General features: G+C 39.6%; 1 protein-coding gene across 4 annotated transcripts in view; it reads left to right on the plus strand.

The window, feature by feature from the left end:
* LOC110496359 (ras/Rap GTPase-activating protein SynGAP) overlaps positions 1–17,516 on the plus strand; it is a 104,835-nt gene that overhangs the window by 17,210 nt on the left and 70,109 nt on the right. For all 4 annotated transcript variants that reach the window (XM_036952924.1, XM_036952925.1, XM_036952926.1 and 1 more), the window contains exons 2-3: positions 7,196–7,329; positions 13,871–13,988. In XM_036952924.1, the coding sequence (XP_036808819.1) occupies positions 7,196–7,329; positions 13,871–13,988 (252 nt within the window). The remainder of the gene's footprint in view (positions 1–7,195; positions 7,330–13,870; positions 13,989–17,516) is intronic.

The raw sequence follows: 17,516 nt of genomic DNA on the forward strand, positions 1-17,516 counted from the left end.
GCAGATGTTTAAAGTTGGTGAGGGAGATAAAAGTCTCCAACTTCAGCGATTTTTGCAATTTGTCCCAGTCACAGGCAGCAGAGACCTGGAAGGAAAGGCGGCCAAATTAGGTGTTGGCTTAGGGATGATCAGTGAGATACACCTGCTGGAGCGCGTGCTACGGGTGGGTGTTGCCATCGTGACCAGTGAACTGAGATAAGGCGGAGCTTTACCTAGCATGGACTTGTAGATGACCTGGAGCCAGTGGGTCTGGCGACAAATATGTAGCGAGGGCCAGCCGACCAGAGCATACAGGTCGCTGTGGTGGGTTGTATAAGGTGCTTTAGTAACAAAACGGATGGCACTGATAAACTGCATCCAGTTTGCTGAGTAGAGTATTGGAAGCTATTTTGTAGATGACATTGCCGAAGTCGAGGATTGGTAGGATAGTCAGATTTACTAGGGTAAGTTTGGAAGCGTGAGTGAAGTAGGCTTTGTTGCGGAATAGAAAGCCGACTCTAGATTTGATTTTAGATTGGAGATGTTTGATATGAGTCTGGAATGAGAGTTTACAGTCTAGCCAGACACCTAGGTACTTATAGATGTCCACATATTCTAGGTCGGAACCATCCAGGGTGGTGATGCTAGTCGGGCGTGCGGGTGCAGGCAGCGAACGGTTGAAAAGCATGCATTTGGTTTTACTAGCGTTTAAGAGCAGTTGGAGTGTTGTATGGCATTGAAGCTCATTTGGAGTTAGTTAACTACACATGGTTGATGATATTACTAGATATTATCTAGCATGTCCTGCGTTGCATATAATCTGACTTAGCATACAAGCTTACAAGTATCTAAGTATCTGACTGAGCGGTGGTAGGCAGAAGCAGGTGCGTAAATATTCATTCAAACAGCACTTTCTTTGCGTTTTGCCAGCAGCTCTTCGTTGTGCGTCAAGCATTGCGCTGTTTATGACTTCAAGCCTATCAACTCCTGAGATGAGGCTGGTGTAACCGAAGTGAAATGGCTGGCTAGTTAGCGTGCGCTAATAGCGTTTCAAACGTCACTCGCTCTGAGCCTTCCAGTAGTTCCTCCCCTTGCTCTGCATGGGTAATGCTGCTTCGATGGTGGCTGTTGTGTTGCTGGTTCGAGCCCAGGGAGGAGCGAGGAGAGGGACGGAAGCTATACTGTTACACTGGCAATACTAAAGTGCCTATAAGAACATCCAATAGTCAAAGGTTAATGAAATACAAATAGTATAGAGGGAAATAGTCCTATAATTCCTATAATAACTACAACCTAAAACTTCTTACCTGGGAATATTGAAGACTCATGTTAAAAGGAAACACCAGCTTTCATATGTTCTCATGTTCTGAGCAAGGAACTGAAACGTTAGCTTTCTTACATAGCACATATTGCACTTTTACTTTCTTCTCCAACACTTTGTTTTTGCATTATTTAAACCAAATTGAACATGTTTCATTATTTACTTGAGGCTAAATTGATTTTATTGATGTATTATATTAAGTTAAAATAAGTGTTCATTCAGTATTGTTGTAATTGTCATTATTACAAATACATTTTTACAAATCGGCCGATTAATCGGTATCGGCTTTTTTGGTCCTCCAATAATCGGTATCGGCGTTGAAAAATCATAATCGGTCGACCTCTAGTATTGATACACCATCTACAAAATATGTGCCCTTTTTTACAAGGCATTAAAATACCTCCCTGTAATCTGTGTTTGAAATCCACTGCTCGAATGGGGGACCTTACAGATAATTGTAATTATGGGGTACAGAGATGAGGTAGTTATTCAAAAATAATGTGAAACACTATTATTGCACATAGATTGAGTCCATGCAACTTATTGTGTGACATGTAAAAGCAATTTTTACTCCTAAACTAATTTAGGCTTGCCATAACAAAGGGTTTCAATGACTGAAGACATTTCAGATGTTCTTTTTTAATTAATTTGTAAACATTTCTAACAACATAATTCCACTTTGACATTATGGGGTATTGTGTGTAGGCCAGTGACACGTTTTTAAAATTCAGACTGTAACACAACAAAATATGTCAAAAGTCAAGTGTTGTGAATACTTTCTGAAGGGCTGTATTTACATGTTCAGTTTGCGGAGGTTTATATCTGTAAAAAATAACTATGTTAAACTATATAAAAACATCTTTACATTTGTACACTACCAACCCATTTTGACATGTTTAGTGTTGGAGTGATAGTTTACTCTGGACCATATGACTATAATGTCACCTGTAGTTGTTTTTAATCATTTTTTATAACATATTCCTTTATTAATGCACCCTCTTCCGATGTCAAAAATAGTAATTATTTTTCGTTTTTCAGCTTTTTTGTTACATATACAGTACCAGTCAAAAGTTTGGACACACCTACTCATTCAAGGGTTTTTCTAAATTATTTACTATTTTCTACATAGAAGAATAATAGTGAAGACATCAAAACTATGAAATAACACATATGGAATCATGTAGTAACCAAAAACAGTGTTAAACAAATCAAAATAATATTTAACATTTCTTCAAGGTTCTTCAAGGTAGCTACCCAAATTAGCCCGTTCTAATGTATCCACAATATTTGCGATCTCTTTAAGTGCTGAGGGTGATAGTTTCAACTACAGTTGATATACCCAAGAGAACCCGACCGTGGCTCTCCATAGCCTATATCCTATTTATTTTTTAAGGCAAAGTTTTTGACCACAGAAAAGACTAGTGTCTGCCACAACTGATTTTAGGGATATAATCTATATGCGTGCATCAGTTGACACTGCACCTGTCGGACACTTTGTATCATGGCATGTTGAGACTTGATGCCCCTCACACATACAGTACCGGTCAAAAGTTTGGACACACCTACTCATTCAATGTTTTTTCTTTATTTTTTTTACTATTTTCAATATTGTATAATAATAGTTAAGACATCAAAGCTATGAAATTTACATGGTGTGTAGGTAGTCTCCAAATACTGTATTTTCTTCCCTACAATGACAGGTATGCTAAATGCAAATTTGGGGAAATGTAAAAGTGCTGGATGACTTCCTGCAAGATGGATTCCAATAGAGATTGGATGTTACATTGCAAACCACTATAATGTTACAAATGAAGAAATATTTAAATATAGCTTTACACCCTTATAACTCAAAGGACTACAACTGAAAGAGAAATGTACTCGGCTGGAGTTGATTGTTAATGCAAAAGTTTAAAAATGTAGTTTTCTGGGTTTCTTGGTCTTGGAATAATCTCCAGAATTTGTTCAATTTAGAGTACTTTATCCAGATAGCGGAGTTCAAGGCTAAAGCTACCCTTTCAGGTCTGGATGACAAATCCTTCATGTTTTACAATGATGGTGGGTAATTTCTTGATATTTATGTTTTTATGCAGCACTGTAGTTGTTATAAATGGATCAAATATGCCTCCCTTTGGAAAGAAGTATTCAAACATCAATGGAACATTCCGGTTTAATAAAGGTTAAATAAAATATATTCCATAGTAGTCCATTGTGTGCAGTGGCTTTTGTCTTGGCCTTGTATTGTTTTACACAAGCTCTTTCCTGTTGCTAATCTGGCCACTTTCTTATAACCTTTTGTGAGTATGTCAGATCGCTACTTTTAAACATTACGCTGTCCCAGTCTGTTCCACCCTAGCAGTCATGTAGTAGAGCAATGGATGTAATCAGATGTACGTAGGTCTTTTGAGGCTAATGTATTGACAAAAGTCTATACTTAGCTGCACCTTTTGATTTAAACTCCCTCAACTAAGTGAACACAATCAAGTGCTGTGGTTCCCAATGCTGCCCAATAAAACCTGATTCATGGTCTTGGTTACTATATAAAGACCTACAACTATTACCAGGTAGACTCACCTCACAGGTATGCTATCATTGTTCAGAATAAGAAGTGTGTGTGTGCATGAGGTGAAGTGGCGAAGTTTGTAAACAAACACATGAATACATATTGCTATGGCGGGTTTGATAGAATTCAAGCCTTGGTCAGTTGATATGTTTTGGCATGATTTTCCATTGATGACATCAATGGAGCATTTCTACTTCATACCCCGTTAGCGTTAGCATGGATGTGACCATGGTCTTAATGTGAATTAGATCAATTGTTTACAGGTGTGGGTGTGTCTGTGAGAGCAGTGCGGACAATGATGTGGTGCTGAAATGGTTAAAACTCCCTAGACACTTGGGAGCACTTAAGGACAGCGGCATAGTGCTGAAATGGGTCAATCCACTCGGCGGCATAGGTATACAGTACCAGTCAAAAATATGGACACGCCTACTCATTCAAGGATTTTTCTTTATTTTCACTATTTTCTATATTTTAGAATAATAAAGACATCAATACTATGAAATAACACATATGGAATCATGTAGTAACCAAAAAAGTGTTAAACAACTCAAAATATATTTGAGATTCATCAAAGTAGCCACCCTTTGCCTTGATGACAGCTTTGCACACTCTTGGCATTCTCTCAACCAGCTTCAACTGGAATGCTTTTCCAACAGTCTTGAAGAAGTTCCCACATATGCTGAGCACTTGTTGGCTGCTTTTCCTTCACTCTGCGATCCAACTCATCCCAAACCATCTCAACTGAGTTGAGGTCAGGTGATTGTGGAGGCCAGGCCATCTGATGCAGCACTCTAACACTCTTCTTCTTGGTCAAATAGCCCTTACATAGCCTGGAGGTGTGTTGTGTCATTGTCCTGTTGAAAAACAAATGATTGTCCCACTAAGTGCAAACCTGATGTGATGGTGTATTGCTGCAGAATGCTGTGGTTTATTTGCAATTCGAGCACGAAGGCCTGATTCACGCAGTGAACTTAGCTACAGTAACAACATTGCACAACATAATAAAACAATTTACATAATAAAAAAATCCCTATCAATCCACTGCATCTGCCGATATCGCCCTTCCACAGCTGCGGTGAAAGGTGGCAGAGCCAGAGCAGTGTTTATCAGACCATGAGCCTTCCCAAAAATCGGTCTTCTCACGAAAACATCTGTAGTGTCCGAACAGTTTGGCCTAAACTATCATGGCCACTCCATTGAAAGATGAGACTAACAAACACGATGGTGTTCTCCGTTTTGCTCAAGGACGCGCACAAGCCTCACAAGCCTTGTCTGAAGGTCCCGGTACCAGTTTAAAAAATGAATGGAAGTATATATGGACATAGTTCAGTGCCTAAAATAATGGGATAATTACATGATAAAAAAATAAGTAAAAAAATCTAATCTTTCTTATACTTCTCAGATATAGGACAGATACTTCACAACAAACTTCTTTAGAATCTGTTATTCACTGTGTTTCTATTGGCTAATAGCAGTAATTCCAAATTCAATGTTTTATCAAATAATTTAAAAATATATATTTTTTGATACCTTAATGGGTCTTAAAATTCAAACTCAAATAGCTAAGTGATCCTTGGTATGACCAGCTGAAAACAATTCCATATGTTAGTTTAGAAAAATTGAGAGAGTGGGAGAGAGTGAAATGCAGGGAGTGAAGTGGAGGAAAGGGAAGGAAATAGGGACAGATGGGTAAAAAGAGAGGGGGAGGGGTAAGCCATAAGGAAAAATATGATTGTGACTATGAAGTAGTCTAATGTTTCCAGTGTGTAGTGGTCAAGGTTATCACAAGCCCTCACACAACTACAGTGGTGGAATATCTACTTTCTACTTTTGGAATCTGCAGGGCCTCCTACATACGACATGTGATATTGTACATTTTAAAGACTATAGAGGACGAGAGAGGGAGGAGACTAGTCACTTGTTCACGTGTATCAGGGTTGCCATGGAGACAAAGTGTGGGCTTCACTTAAAACATTGTGCCCTCCTTTCCTTTAGTTCCTCCCCCTTCTACTATCTCTCTCTTCCACCTTTTCCACTGTCAATGGTTCACAAACATCAATTTCCCCTTTAGGTAGTTAGTTCTATCAGATGTTCTCTTCTCTTCCTCTCCTTTGGAACGCTAGCCCTATCCTCTCTCGAACCCATTTTCCTCTTTCCATTTCTCTCTTCATCCTGCTTGGAATCTTTCGCTCTATCCTTTGCAGATCATCTTTCCCTCCAGCAGTCCCTTAGTCTATTCTTTTCTCAGTTGCCATGGCGATGGGCTGGGGGTGTGTGTGTGAGTGAGAGCGAGTGAAGGAGTGGGCGTTGCGGAAGTGACCTCGCCAGAGCAGAATTTTAGCTTCCTGTGCACTCCTTCTCTATTTCTGGATGTACATCTTTAACAGTGCACAAAATATGACACACAGTCAAATTGTATATACAGTATTGCATTCTTGTATGAAAATCACCATACCTCCAAGTAGGTGGATAATAATTGTGTTGCTTGGCTATCCTCCCAGCACAATGAGTGGGCAAATTAGAGAAATGGTTCTCTATTATTATTTTTTATCATTGTCATTGCACCAATGGAGAATTAACACAGAATTGAAATGTCACATACTTTTCAATCAACATCATTATGTTTGCTATATTGCCAAATACAATACGCAAGAGTATGTCCGTTTTATTAATGTCAATGTTGTAGTTTTTGTTATGCATCTCTGTCTCCTAGTATTGGGCACACTGCTGTGGTACATATAGACTTCTTGGGTAACATTATTTATCCGTAGTATTTGAAGAATACGGCTTCGTGTACTACTTCCTTACTTTATTATAATACCCCAAAATATATGGGGCAGGGATGCGAGGTGGTGTTAAATTTTTTGTTTTCATCTACTGAGAAAGACAACTAATCGTGAAAGAGGATTAGCTGTTTGTGTCTGCAACTTGCCAGTGAACAAGCAACTTATGATATATCAAATGTATATATTATAAGTAAGCCTTGTCCGAGCCAGAACAGCCCACATGGTCAGGAGCAAGTTTCTGTATCATGAGGAAGCACATAGATATATATCAGGTCTCTTACTTTTGACAAAAAAAAGACACCACTGTCTTTCTATCTCATGGAAGTTTCTGAATTGAGGACAGGTCTATTTTATTTTTAGGACAATCAGTAGACCTGATTGCCAACTCTATTTATAACAAGTAAAAAATGGAAGCTCTGCTGCTACCTCCTGGAGAAAAAATAAAGTATTATTTTTCTGGCATTGTCAATTGTGCTATTGATCCCAGCTGCTGTGCTGTTTTTTTTCCATACAAAGTTAATTCACTAATTCCTTTTATCTCATTTTAAGATGGAAGGTGTGCCTCCCCGTTATCTTCGCGGCCCCAGACCCCTTCCAATGGCCTGGCTTATGATTCCCCCGGTTGGAACCTACGCCGCTCGATGAGAACCGGGAGTCAGCGCTACATGTTTGACCAGGAGGAGGTAGGATGAATACCTCCATCTTGTTCACCAGAGACAAGCACATGCAGGACATGGCAGACAACCACAGTCCTGCTGATTTTCATTTCTCCCTAGCCCTTAATTGGTCAGTGAATGTATTTGATTGACTAGAGTCTACCTGATGGGTTGAGAGTCCACATTGATCACTGATTTATTTACCTACAGGTACAGTATATTCAGAAAGTATTCATACCCCTTGAATATTTCCACACTTTGTTATTTTTACAGCCTTATTCTAAAATGGATTAAATAAATGTTTTTCCTCATCAATCTACACACAATACCCCATAATGACAAAGTGAAAACAGGATTTTAGAAACATTTTCAAATTTATAAAAAATTAAAAACAATAATACCTTATTCACATAAGTATTCAAATACTTTGCTATGATACTCGAAATTGAGCTCAGGTGCATCCTGTTACCATTGATCATCCTTGAGATGTTTCTAGAACTTGAATGGAGTTCACCTGTGTGGACATGATTTGGAAAGGTACACACCAGTCTATATAAGGTCCCACAGTTGACAGTGCATGTAAGAGCAAAAACCAAGCAATGAGGTTGAAGGAATTGTCTGTAGAGCTCCGAGATAGGATTGTGTCGAGGCACAGATCTGGGAAGGGTACCTAGATGGTCCCCAAGAACAAAGTGGCCTCCATCAATCTTAAATGGACAACGTTTTGAACCACCAAGACTCTTCCTAGAGCTGGTCGCCCAGCCAGGCTGAGCAGTTTGGGGAGAAGGGCCTTGGTCAGGGAGGTCACCAAGAACCCGATGGTCACTCTGACAGGGCTCCAGAGTTGTTCTGTGGAGATGGGAGGAACTTTCCTGAAGGACAACCATCTCTGCAGCACTCCACCAATCAGGCCTTTGTGGTACAGTGGCCAGACGGAAGCCACTCCTCAGAAAGAGGGTCATGACAGCCCGCTTGGAGTTTGCCAAAAGGCACCTAAAGGACTCTCAGACCATGAGAAACAAGATTCTCTGCTCTGATGAAACCAAGATTGAACTCTTTGGCCTGAATGCCAAGCATCACATCTGGAGGAAACCTGGCACCATCCCTACAGTGAAGTGTGGTGGTAGCAGCATCATGCTGTGGGGATGTTTTTCGGCTGCAGGGACTGGGAGACTTGTCAGGATCAAGGGAAAGATGAACAGAGTATAGTACAGATAGATCCTTGATGAAAGCCTGCTCCAGAGCACTCAGACCTCAGATGGGGGCAAAGGTTCACCTTCCAACAGGACAACGACAAAAAGCACTCAGCCAAGACAATGCAGGAGTGGCTTCGGGACAAGTCTCTGAATGTCCTTGAGTGGCCCAGCCAGTGCCCGGACTTGAACCCGATCTAACATCACTTGAGAGTAGAGGTCGACCGATTAATCGGAATGGGCGATTTAATTAGGGCCGATTTCAAGTTTTCATAACTATCGGAAATCTGTATTTTTGGGCCCCGATTTACCAATTTTTAAAATATTTTTTTTATACCTTTATTTAACTAGGCAAGTCAGTTAAGATCACATTCTTATTTTCAATGACGGCCTAGGAACGGTGGGTTAACTTCCTCATTCAGGGGCAGAATGACAGATTTTCACCTTGTCGGCTCAGGGATCCAATCTTGCAACCTTACAGCTAACTTTTCCAACGCGCTAACGACCTGCCTCTCTCTCGTTGCACTCCACAAGGAGACTGCCTGTTACGCGAATGCAATAAACCAAGGTAAGTTGCTAGCTAGCATTAAAATTATCTTATAAAAAACAATCAATCATAATCACTAGTTAACTACACATGGTTAATGATATTACTAGATATTATCTAGCGTGTCCTGCGTTGCATATAATCTGACTGAGCATACAAGTATCTAAGTATCTGACTGAGCGGTGGTAGGCAGAAGCAGGCGCATTAACATTCATTCAAACAGCACTTTCTTTGCATTTTGCCAGCAGCTCTTCGTTGTGCGTCAAGCATTGCGCTGTGTATGACTTCAAGCCTATCAACTCCCAAGATGAGGCTGGTGTAACCGAAGTGAAATGGCTGGCTAGTTAGCACGCACTAATAGCGTTTCAAACGTCACTCGCTCTGAGCCTTCTAGTAGTTCTTCCCCTTGCTCTGCATGGGTAATGCTGCTTCGATGGTGGCTGTTGTGTTGCTGGTTCGAGCCCAGGGAGGAGCGAGGAGAGGGACGGAAGCTATACTGTTACACTGGCAATACTAAAGTGCCTATAAGAACATCCAATAGTCAAAGGTTAATGAAATACAAATGGTATAGAGGGAAATAGTCCTATAATTCCTATAATAACTACAACCTAAAACTTCTTACCTGGGAATATTGAAGACTCATGTTAAAAGGAACCACCAGCTTTCATATGTTCTCATGTTCTGAGCAAGGAACTGAAACGTTAGCTTTCTTACATAGCACATATTGCACTTTTACTTTCTTCTCCAACACTTTGTTTTTGCATTATTTAAACCAAATTGAACATGTTTCATTATTTATTTGAGGCTAAATTGATTTTATTGATGTTTTATATTAAGTTAAAATAAGTGTTCATTCAGCATTGTTGTAATTGTCATTATTACAAATACATAAAAAATAAAAATAAAATGTCCGATTAATCGGTATCGGCTTTTTTGGTCCTCCAATAATCGGTATCGGTATCGGGGTTGAAAAATCATAATCAGTCGATCTCTACTTGAGAGACCTGAAAATAGCTGTGTAGCAACGCTCCCCATGCAATCTGACAGAGCTTGAGAGGATCTGCAGAGATGAATGGAAGAAACTCCCCAACATGTATGCCAAGCTTGAAGCGTCATACCCAAGAAGACTCGAGGCTGTAATCGCTGCCAAAGGTGATTCAACAAAGTACTGAGTAAAGAGTCTGAATACTTACGTAAATGTGATGTTTTTTTTTTTTACAAATTTGCAAACATTTGTAAAAACCTCTTTTTGCTTTGTCATTATGGGATATTGTGTGTAGATTGATGAGGGAAAAAATGATTTAATCAATTTTAGAATAAGGCTGTAACGTAACAAAATGTGGAAAAGGTCAAAGGGTCTGAATTCTTTCCGAATGCACTGTATATGGGTATGGTGCACTAGGTTAACACACCTAAACCCTGTTTGGATTGGAGTGTTGTCCTTAACCAATAAAGGTACCATTTAGATAATTTGAGTATCCAGGCAAGGTCCTACTTTTTTCTGTTACTGAACTTTCAGGGCCAAACCCTATTAAAGGTGTTGTGTTTAAACTTTATAACGCTACTAGAGAGTCCGTACAGCAGGCTACCTAGGTCTTTATCAGTCTCCGATTGAGAGACAAGGGCGACAAACTAGGTACCGCAGTGGGCAGCTAATACAGGTTGTATTGAATGTGGTGTCGTATGGGCAGCCCAATTCTGATATTTTTACAGCACTAATTGTCTTTCCTCTTTTCACCTATCACATCAGATCTCATGCAGAGCTGGTCTGATCGATCAAAATACCTTTGAGTGAAAAAAAGATCAGAATTGTCTGCCTGTGTAAACGCAGCCATAGAGCGGTACATCCACATTATATCCCTAGCTCAATTATGTTTCTTTTAAGTTCTGTATGTTTCCATTAGGTCCAAGTTGGAGTATTGAATTATTTAGTTAATACGAGGTGTCTCATCAAGTGGGTAAGAGCAGATTTAAGGAATAGCTAGTATAAAGAACTGCAAGCATGTTATTGTATGATACCATTTTGTTGTATTTTTTCTTTCTTTTAATCCCCCACTTGAATACGCCTATTTTACAACCCATATACGGACAGATGCTGGAAATTAGCACAAGCTAATGCATTGATGATGTAATGCAATGTATCAGTGTTTTGTTAGTTCTGAGTAGGAAAGTAGAACTGGGCAGATTTGTGGAACACATCACGGGCCCATCAATAACCGGGCAGCCCAGATGTGAGAGATGAAGTCCCATAACAAGCCAATGGGGGGAGACATTATTCAACTTTACAATATGGTATCCCAAAATAATTGTGCCTCTTCTAAATTGATATGGCAGGGACTCTTGCAAAGACCCCCTACTCAGGGAGACACTTTTTTTTAATTGTAAATTGAACCTGATATGATCGTAATCATACACAGGTGATTCATGTGAATTGTTTGAGGGTTAAGGTTATCTATGAAAATGAGAGGAATTCCTCTACTTCTGTAACCTTTTCCTTTAGTGTGTATCTGGATGGGATAGGGGATTACATTAATCTATTGATCTGTGAACATACTGTACAAGCATTTAATATAGTTCATTATTAATTATAGTCATACAAAACATCCCCAATATGTGTTTTACTCGCTGCACTTAAAAAAATATGTGCAGTACTGTATTTCTGAATAAAGGAAAATGCTATTCAACTTACATTCAACTTAGTAGATCTTAAGTCAAATGGGATGGCAATTTGTCATTGCTAACGTTACCTGAGCTCAATTTGTTTGTGTTTTCTGCTATTTACTATGGCAAAGTATCACAGTTGCGAATATAATTTCTCTCTCTCTAAACTTCAGCACTTTCTGGTGATGTTGTTACCAGTGCTGGCTCATGTCACCTGTCTGGGGAAATACCTGTGGGAGAAGCTATTTCGGGCCACACACTCTTGTCCTTTCACTGTCCCTTAGCGAAGGGCTCTTTGCCACAGCTAACAGCAGAACCCACTAAATATAATGTACAGTAGCTCTCCAAGTTCATTGAGGTTGTACTGAGCCATCTACTTTTCTCTCTGTGGTATGTCAAACAACTATATATAGTCAAATGAACTCAAAGAAATATGTGGGATGGAATATTTTAATTCAATCAAATATTTGGGAAAATGTTACAATTTCAACGAATAAGAGGATCAACAAAGCTAGCATTTACAGAGAGCATAGGGGACATAAGAATGGCTCACAAATGATATATGACACTTAGTACAGTATGTGCGGCATGGTTTTGGAGGTCACAGTAACCTACAGTATATGATAAATTCATATTTTCAGAGACAAGGTCAACAAGCCTGATTTTGAAGAGATATTGGCAGCTCTGAAGTTTACTTAGTTGTTAAAGTGACTTGAGTTGCCTCCGGTCTCACGATTTCACAATTGGAAATGACACAAGACTGATGGTTAGTAATACGATGAAATAAAATACAAAACATTAAATACAATACTTTTTTTAAAAAATACAATACAAACATGTCACGACTTCCGCCGAAGTCGGTCCCTCTCCTTGTTCGGGCGGTGTTCGGCGGTCGACGTCACCGGTCTTTTAGCCATCGCCGATCCACCTTTCATTTTCCATTTGTTTTGTCTTGTCTTCCCACACACCGGGTTTCAATTCCATCATTACATGTTGTGTATTTAACCCTCTGTTCCCCCCATGTCCGGAATTGTTTATTGTAGTGCTTGTGCACGTTATACTGGTGTTAAACAGGTTTTGTTTACCCATTGATTTATTGTTCTGTTGACAGTGGTTTTGTTTATTAAACTGCGTCGTTGTAAATCAGTTTTGGCTCTCCTGCGCCTGACTTCTCTGCCGCCAGAACGCACCCCCTACAAAACATTAAAGGTATAGTCTAGGATTTGGGAATCTGTACAATGGTAATTTAAATGAATGGATATTTATTTACCAATTGATTCCTAAAGAATATAGCTTCTAAATGCATCATGAGCTTAGCACAACAACCGTTCTATATTATAATCCAAATAAGGTTACGTTGTTTACAAGCAACAAAAATATAAACAATCAATGTATATTTTCTAAATGTGTAAAACGATAATGTGGATGTCAGTCTGTGCTGTTTAATAATATAAGAGGGGTTACATTTCCCTATCCCCATACCAATGCAAGTGGCAGTTTATTGTTTTATTAAATACCTGAATGTAGCTTTAATGCCAACCTATTCACTTTGTTAACTATTTGTTTCACATAGAGACAAAGTGCTTCTGGGTGAGGCTTTGTGTGTTGAAAAGCAATTTGACCTCTCACCTCTGTAAACCACATTGGGAATGTGTTGTGCTAGCCTTTATTTTAAGTGTGGGTGGAAAATGCCCCTGGTCCTTGAGACGCTCAACTCTCAACGGTCTGGATTTCAGTAGGGGAGGTTTTCAGTTTATTGCTTTATTATGTTAAATACATAAATATCAAGTCATATGAAGCTAACTCTGAAACATTCACACCAGTGAAATTGACATAAATAAATAAAAAAAACATGTAGCTGTGTTACACCACTAACTTTTTCTTATACAGTATATGCTCTGGTTTGATATGATCATTTAGCATAAATGAAATGATCCATAGTTTAAGATCTTGTGCCATCACTTTTTTCTTACAGGACAACAGCTAAACAAAGTGAGACTATAGTGCCCAACACAAGTGATTTATACAGTATATAGGGGAAGTGCTAGGAGGAGCGATGGTCAGGCGTGGAGTGACCAAGGCACAATCTTAACTTCTTAGGGCTGCATTCCCTTTAAGAGATCAAGGTCAGGCTGAAAACCCATCTGACCTCCTGTTCTTACCTTAGGTTCACCCTTTACTGATGCATGAGCGTCGCCCAGGCTCTCAGCGCAGTGAGCGCTCCAAGCTGCTCCGAAGGACAGTCAGTGTGCCGGTGGAGGGGAGAAGTCAGGACCCCGAGATAGGTATGTAGAACCCATACCGAAAAGATGTGTATTGGATTGCGAAGTGCAAACAATGTAAGTGTATTGCAGTTCAATAGAACCAATTCAAATACATTGTTTTTTATTTTTCTGGATGTCTGCAAGCTCTGGTTTGGTACATGCATCCTTGCATTTCCCAAGCCATTGTATTTGTTGGAGACTAATTAAATACACCGCTATGAAAGCATACTGTTGGTTACCCTTCTTTTTTGCCCTCCTTCTCTGTGCCTTTTTTATGTGCCTTTTTATGTGTCAGTGAAATCAAATTATATATTATAAACCCTCAGTAGCACACATTCAAGGTCACCTTGAATACGGTAAATAAGAAGTGCCCACTTTCAGTTTAAGTACTGTAGTCTTTTGTTGTTTAAGTGATGCATTGACGTGATGCGCTATGTCAAACAACACTTTGACCGTAGTGGTATTTGTCAGCTTCAAAATATTATAAGTATTTTTCATTATACTACTATGCTGGAAGCATAGAATTGTTAAATTATTTTAATACATTTGTATTCAAACAGCACCATGAAACAAGCTAAGGGGGCTGCGTTCCCTGATGGCTGGCATGTATACCATACTCATGTACAGAGATGAAGACATGCGTATTGATAACAATCATTTAATGATTTTCATGAACAGAATTAAGTAACTATGATTGTGTCTCTAATAATATATATATTGGCTTTGTTGATACATTTGTTAATACAAGGTAGTTAACCCACAGTTAACCCACTGTTCCTAGGCCGTCATTGAAAAGAAAAGACGCTTGTTGTATGCAACAGGGAGGGGCGGTTGAATGCAAGCTTAAACATGTTTTTAATTGTTAAAACATTTCTAGCCTGTCTGTCTATGCTGACTATCTACAGGAAACATGGTTTAACATGTTATGCTTAACCCATTCAGTTTTCCACCACAAAACACCAGAAAACTGCCAAAAAAAGAGTAGAACCAGCTCACCTGCTTTTACGCTATGATTTGCCTAGGAGATGTTCAATGTTTCTTTTGAAAAACATTTTTTTTTTAAAGGAATAGTAATAATTAAAAAGGAATAGTTTCACCATATTAAAATGAGAGTTCAGTTCACATAACAGGGTTGACCTTAAAATGAGGGACAGACGTCAATGAATCACTAATCACATGAAATAAATAATAATCTTCAGAAATGACTTTGTCTAAGCAATAAAATAACTAGGGCTTTACAATGATGGTGAAAACGTGGAGAAATGTCAGGATTAAGCATGTTAAATCTTCCTGGCAGTCACAGAGGGTGCATGGAGGCACATTTCAAAATACTACATTTTTGCACTTTAACAAATCTGATTTATTTAATTATCCATGTGGTCCATATTAAAAGGGCACTTTATTGAATATAAAGGCTTTTCAAATTCAATATTGCTGCACAATTTCTATTTAAAATATCAAAGGGACACCAAAGGCACTCATTTCATGGAATGACACTGGCACATTTGTATATTCTGAATTGGAGATTTTTCTAAAAAGGTTTTCAGATTTGTCTACAGTGCCCCATGGAATTGGCTGATGGTGGTAATGTGCAATTATGATCATTAACACTTTTTCTAATTCAACAGTACTTTCGAGTGGATTTCACAGTGGGACTGCAATATGTATTCATATAATTACCGATGAAGGGAATAAGTCATTTTTCCACATCAACATTTAATGCTCTCTACTTTATTAGTGGTTCACAAATTCTTCCCTTTTAATTGTCCTATTATTCTATGTCGATGAAATGTGTACATTTTGCATTATGATGTTGTGACTTCATGGTCAGGTGGTACAGTATGTTACATTTAAGTTTTGTAAATGCCAATGTAGCAATACATGTATTTATCTGGTTGTAATTTGGTTCAATAATCTGGTATCTGACTAGATAACCGAAATAAGAAGTCTTTCCAAAGACGTCTTGATGTTATAAAGAGAAAATACATCTTTGTCTGGTTATGATCACCAGAATAGAAGTTTACAACAATTATGACATCAAATGACACACTTTGCCAACTGGGTACTGACTACTAACTGCTAGGTTGATGCTGCAGGTATATAGTGGATGAAACCATAAACACCCATTCAATATTCATTTAAGAGTGTGGTTATTATTTGAAGTTGTTGCTTCAGGCCTTTGAACATTTGGTCTCCTGATGAACTCTGCAAAAAAAGAAACGTCCTATCACTGTCAACTGTGTTTATTTTCAGAAAACTTAACATGTGTAATATTGACTGAGAACTGAGAAAAAAACTGAACAAGTTCCACAGACATGTGACTAACAAAAATTGATTAATGTGTCCCTGAACAAAGGCGGGGTCAAAATCAAAAGTAACAGTCATTATCTGGTGTGGCCACCAGCTGCGTTAAGTACTGCAGTGCGTCTCTTCCTCATTGACTGCACCAGATATGCCAGTTTTTGCTGTGAGATGTTACCCCACTCTTCCACCAAGGCACCTGCATGTTCTCGGACATTCACCCTCACCCTCCGATTCAACAGGTCCCAGACGTGCTCAATTGGATTGATATCCGGGCTTTTCAGAACACTGACATTCCTGTCTTGCAGGAAATCACGCACAGAACGAGCAGTTTGACTGGTGTCATTGTCATGCTGGTGGGTGATGTCAGGATGAGCCTGCAGGAAGGGTACCACATGAGGGAGGAGGATGTCTTCCCTGTAACGCACAGAGTTGAGATTGCCTGCAATGACAACAAGCTCAGTCCGATTATGCTGTGACACACTGCCCCAGACCATGCCGGACCCTCCACCTCCAAATCGATCCCGCTCCTGAGTACAGGCCTCGGTGTAACGCGCATTCCTTCGACGATAAACGCGAATCCGACCATCATCCCTGGTGAGACAAAACCGCGACTCGTTAGTGAAGAGCACTTTTTGCCAGTCCTGTCTGGTCCAACGACGGTTCGTTTGTACCCATAGGCGCCGTTTTTGCCGGTGATGTCTGGTGAGGACCTGCCTTACAACAGGCCTACAAGCCCTCAGTCTAGCCTCTCTCAGCCTATTGCGGACAGTCTGAGCACTGATGGAGTGGTTTTGCATTCCTGGTGTAACTCGGGCAGTTGTTGTTGCCATCCTGTGCCTGTCCCGCAGGTGTGATGTTCGGATGTACCGATCCTGTGCAGGTGTAGTTACATGTGGTCTGCCACTGCGAGGACGATCAGCTGTCCGCCCTGTCTCCCTGTAGTGCTGTCTTAGGCATCTCACAGTACAGAAATTGCAATTTATTGCCCGGACCACATTTGCGGTCCTAATGCCTCCTTGCAGCATGCCTAAGGCACATTCACGCAGATGAGCAGGGACCCTGGGCATCTTTCTTTTGGTATTTTTCAGAGTCAATAGAAAGGCCTCTTTTAATGTCCTGAGTTCTCATGATTGTGACCTTATTTGCCTACCGTTTGTAATCTGTTAGTGTCTTAACGACCGTTCCACAGGTGCATGTTCATTAATTGTTTATTGTTCATTGAACAAGCATGGGAAACAGTGTTTA

The sequence above is a fragment of the Oncorhynchus mykiss genome, chromosome 18 (genome assembly GCF_013265735.2).
Source record: "Oncorhynchus mykiss isolate Arlee chromosome 18, USDA_OmykA_1.1, whole genome shotgun sequence".
Taxonomy (NCBI): Eukaryota; Metazoa; Chordata; class Actinopteri; order Salmoniformes; family Salmonidae; genus Oncorhynchus; species Oncorhynchus mykiss.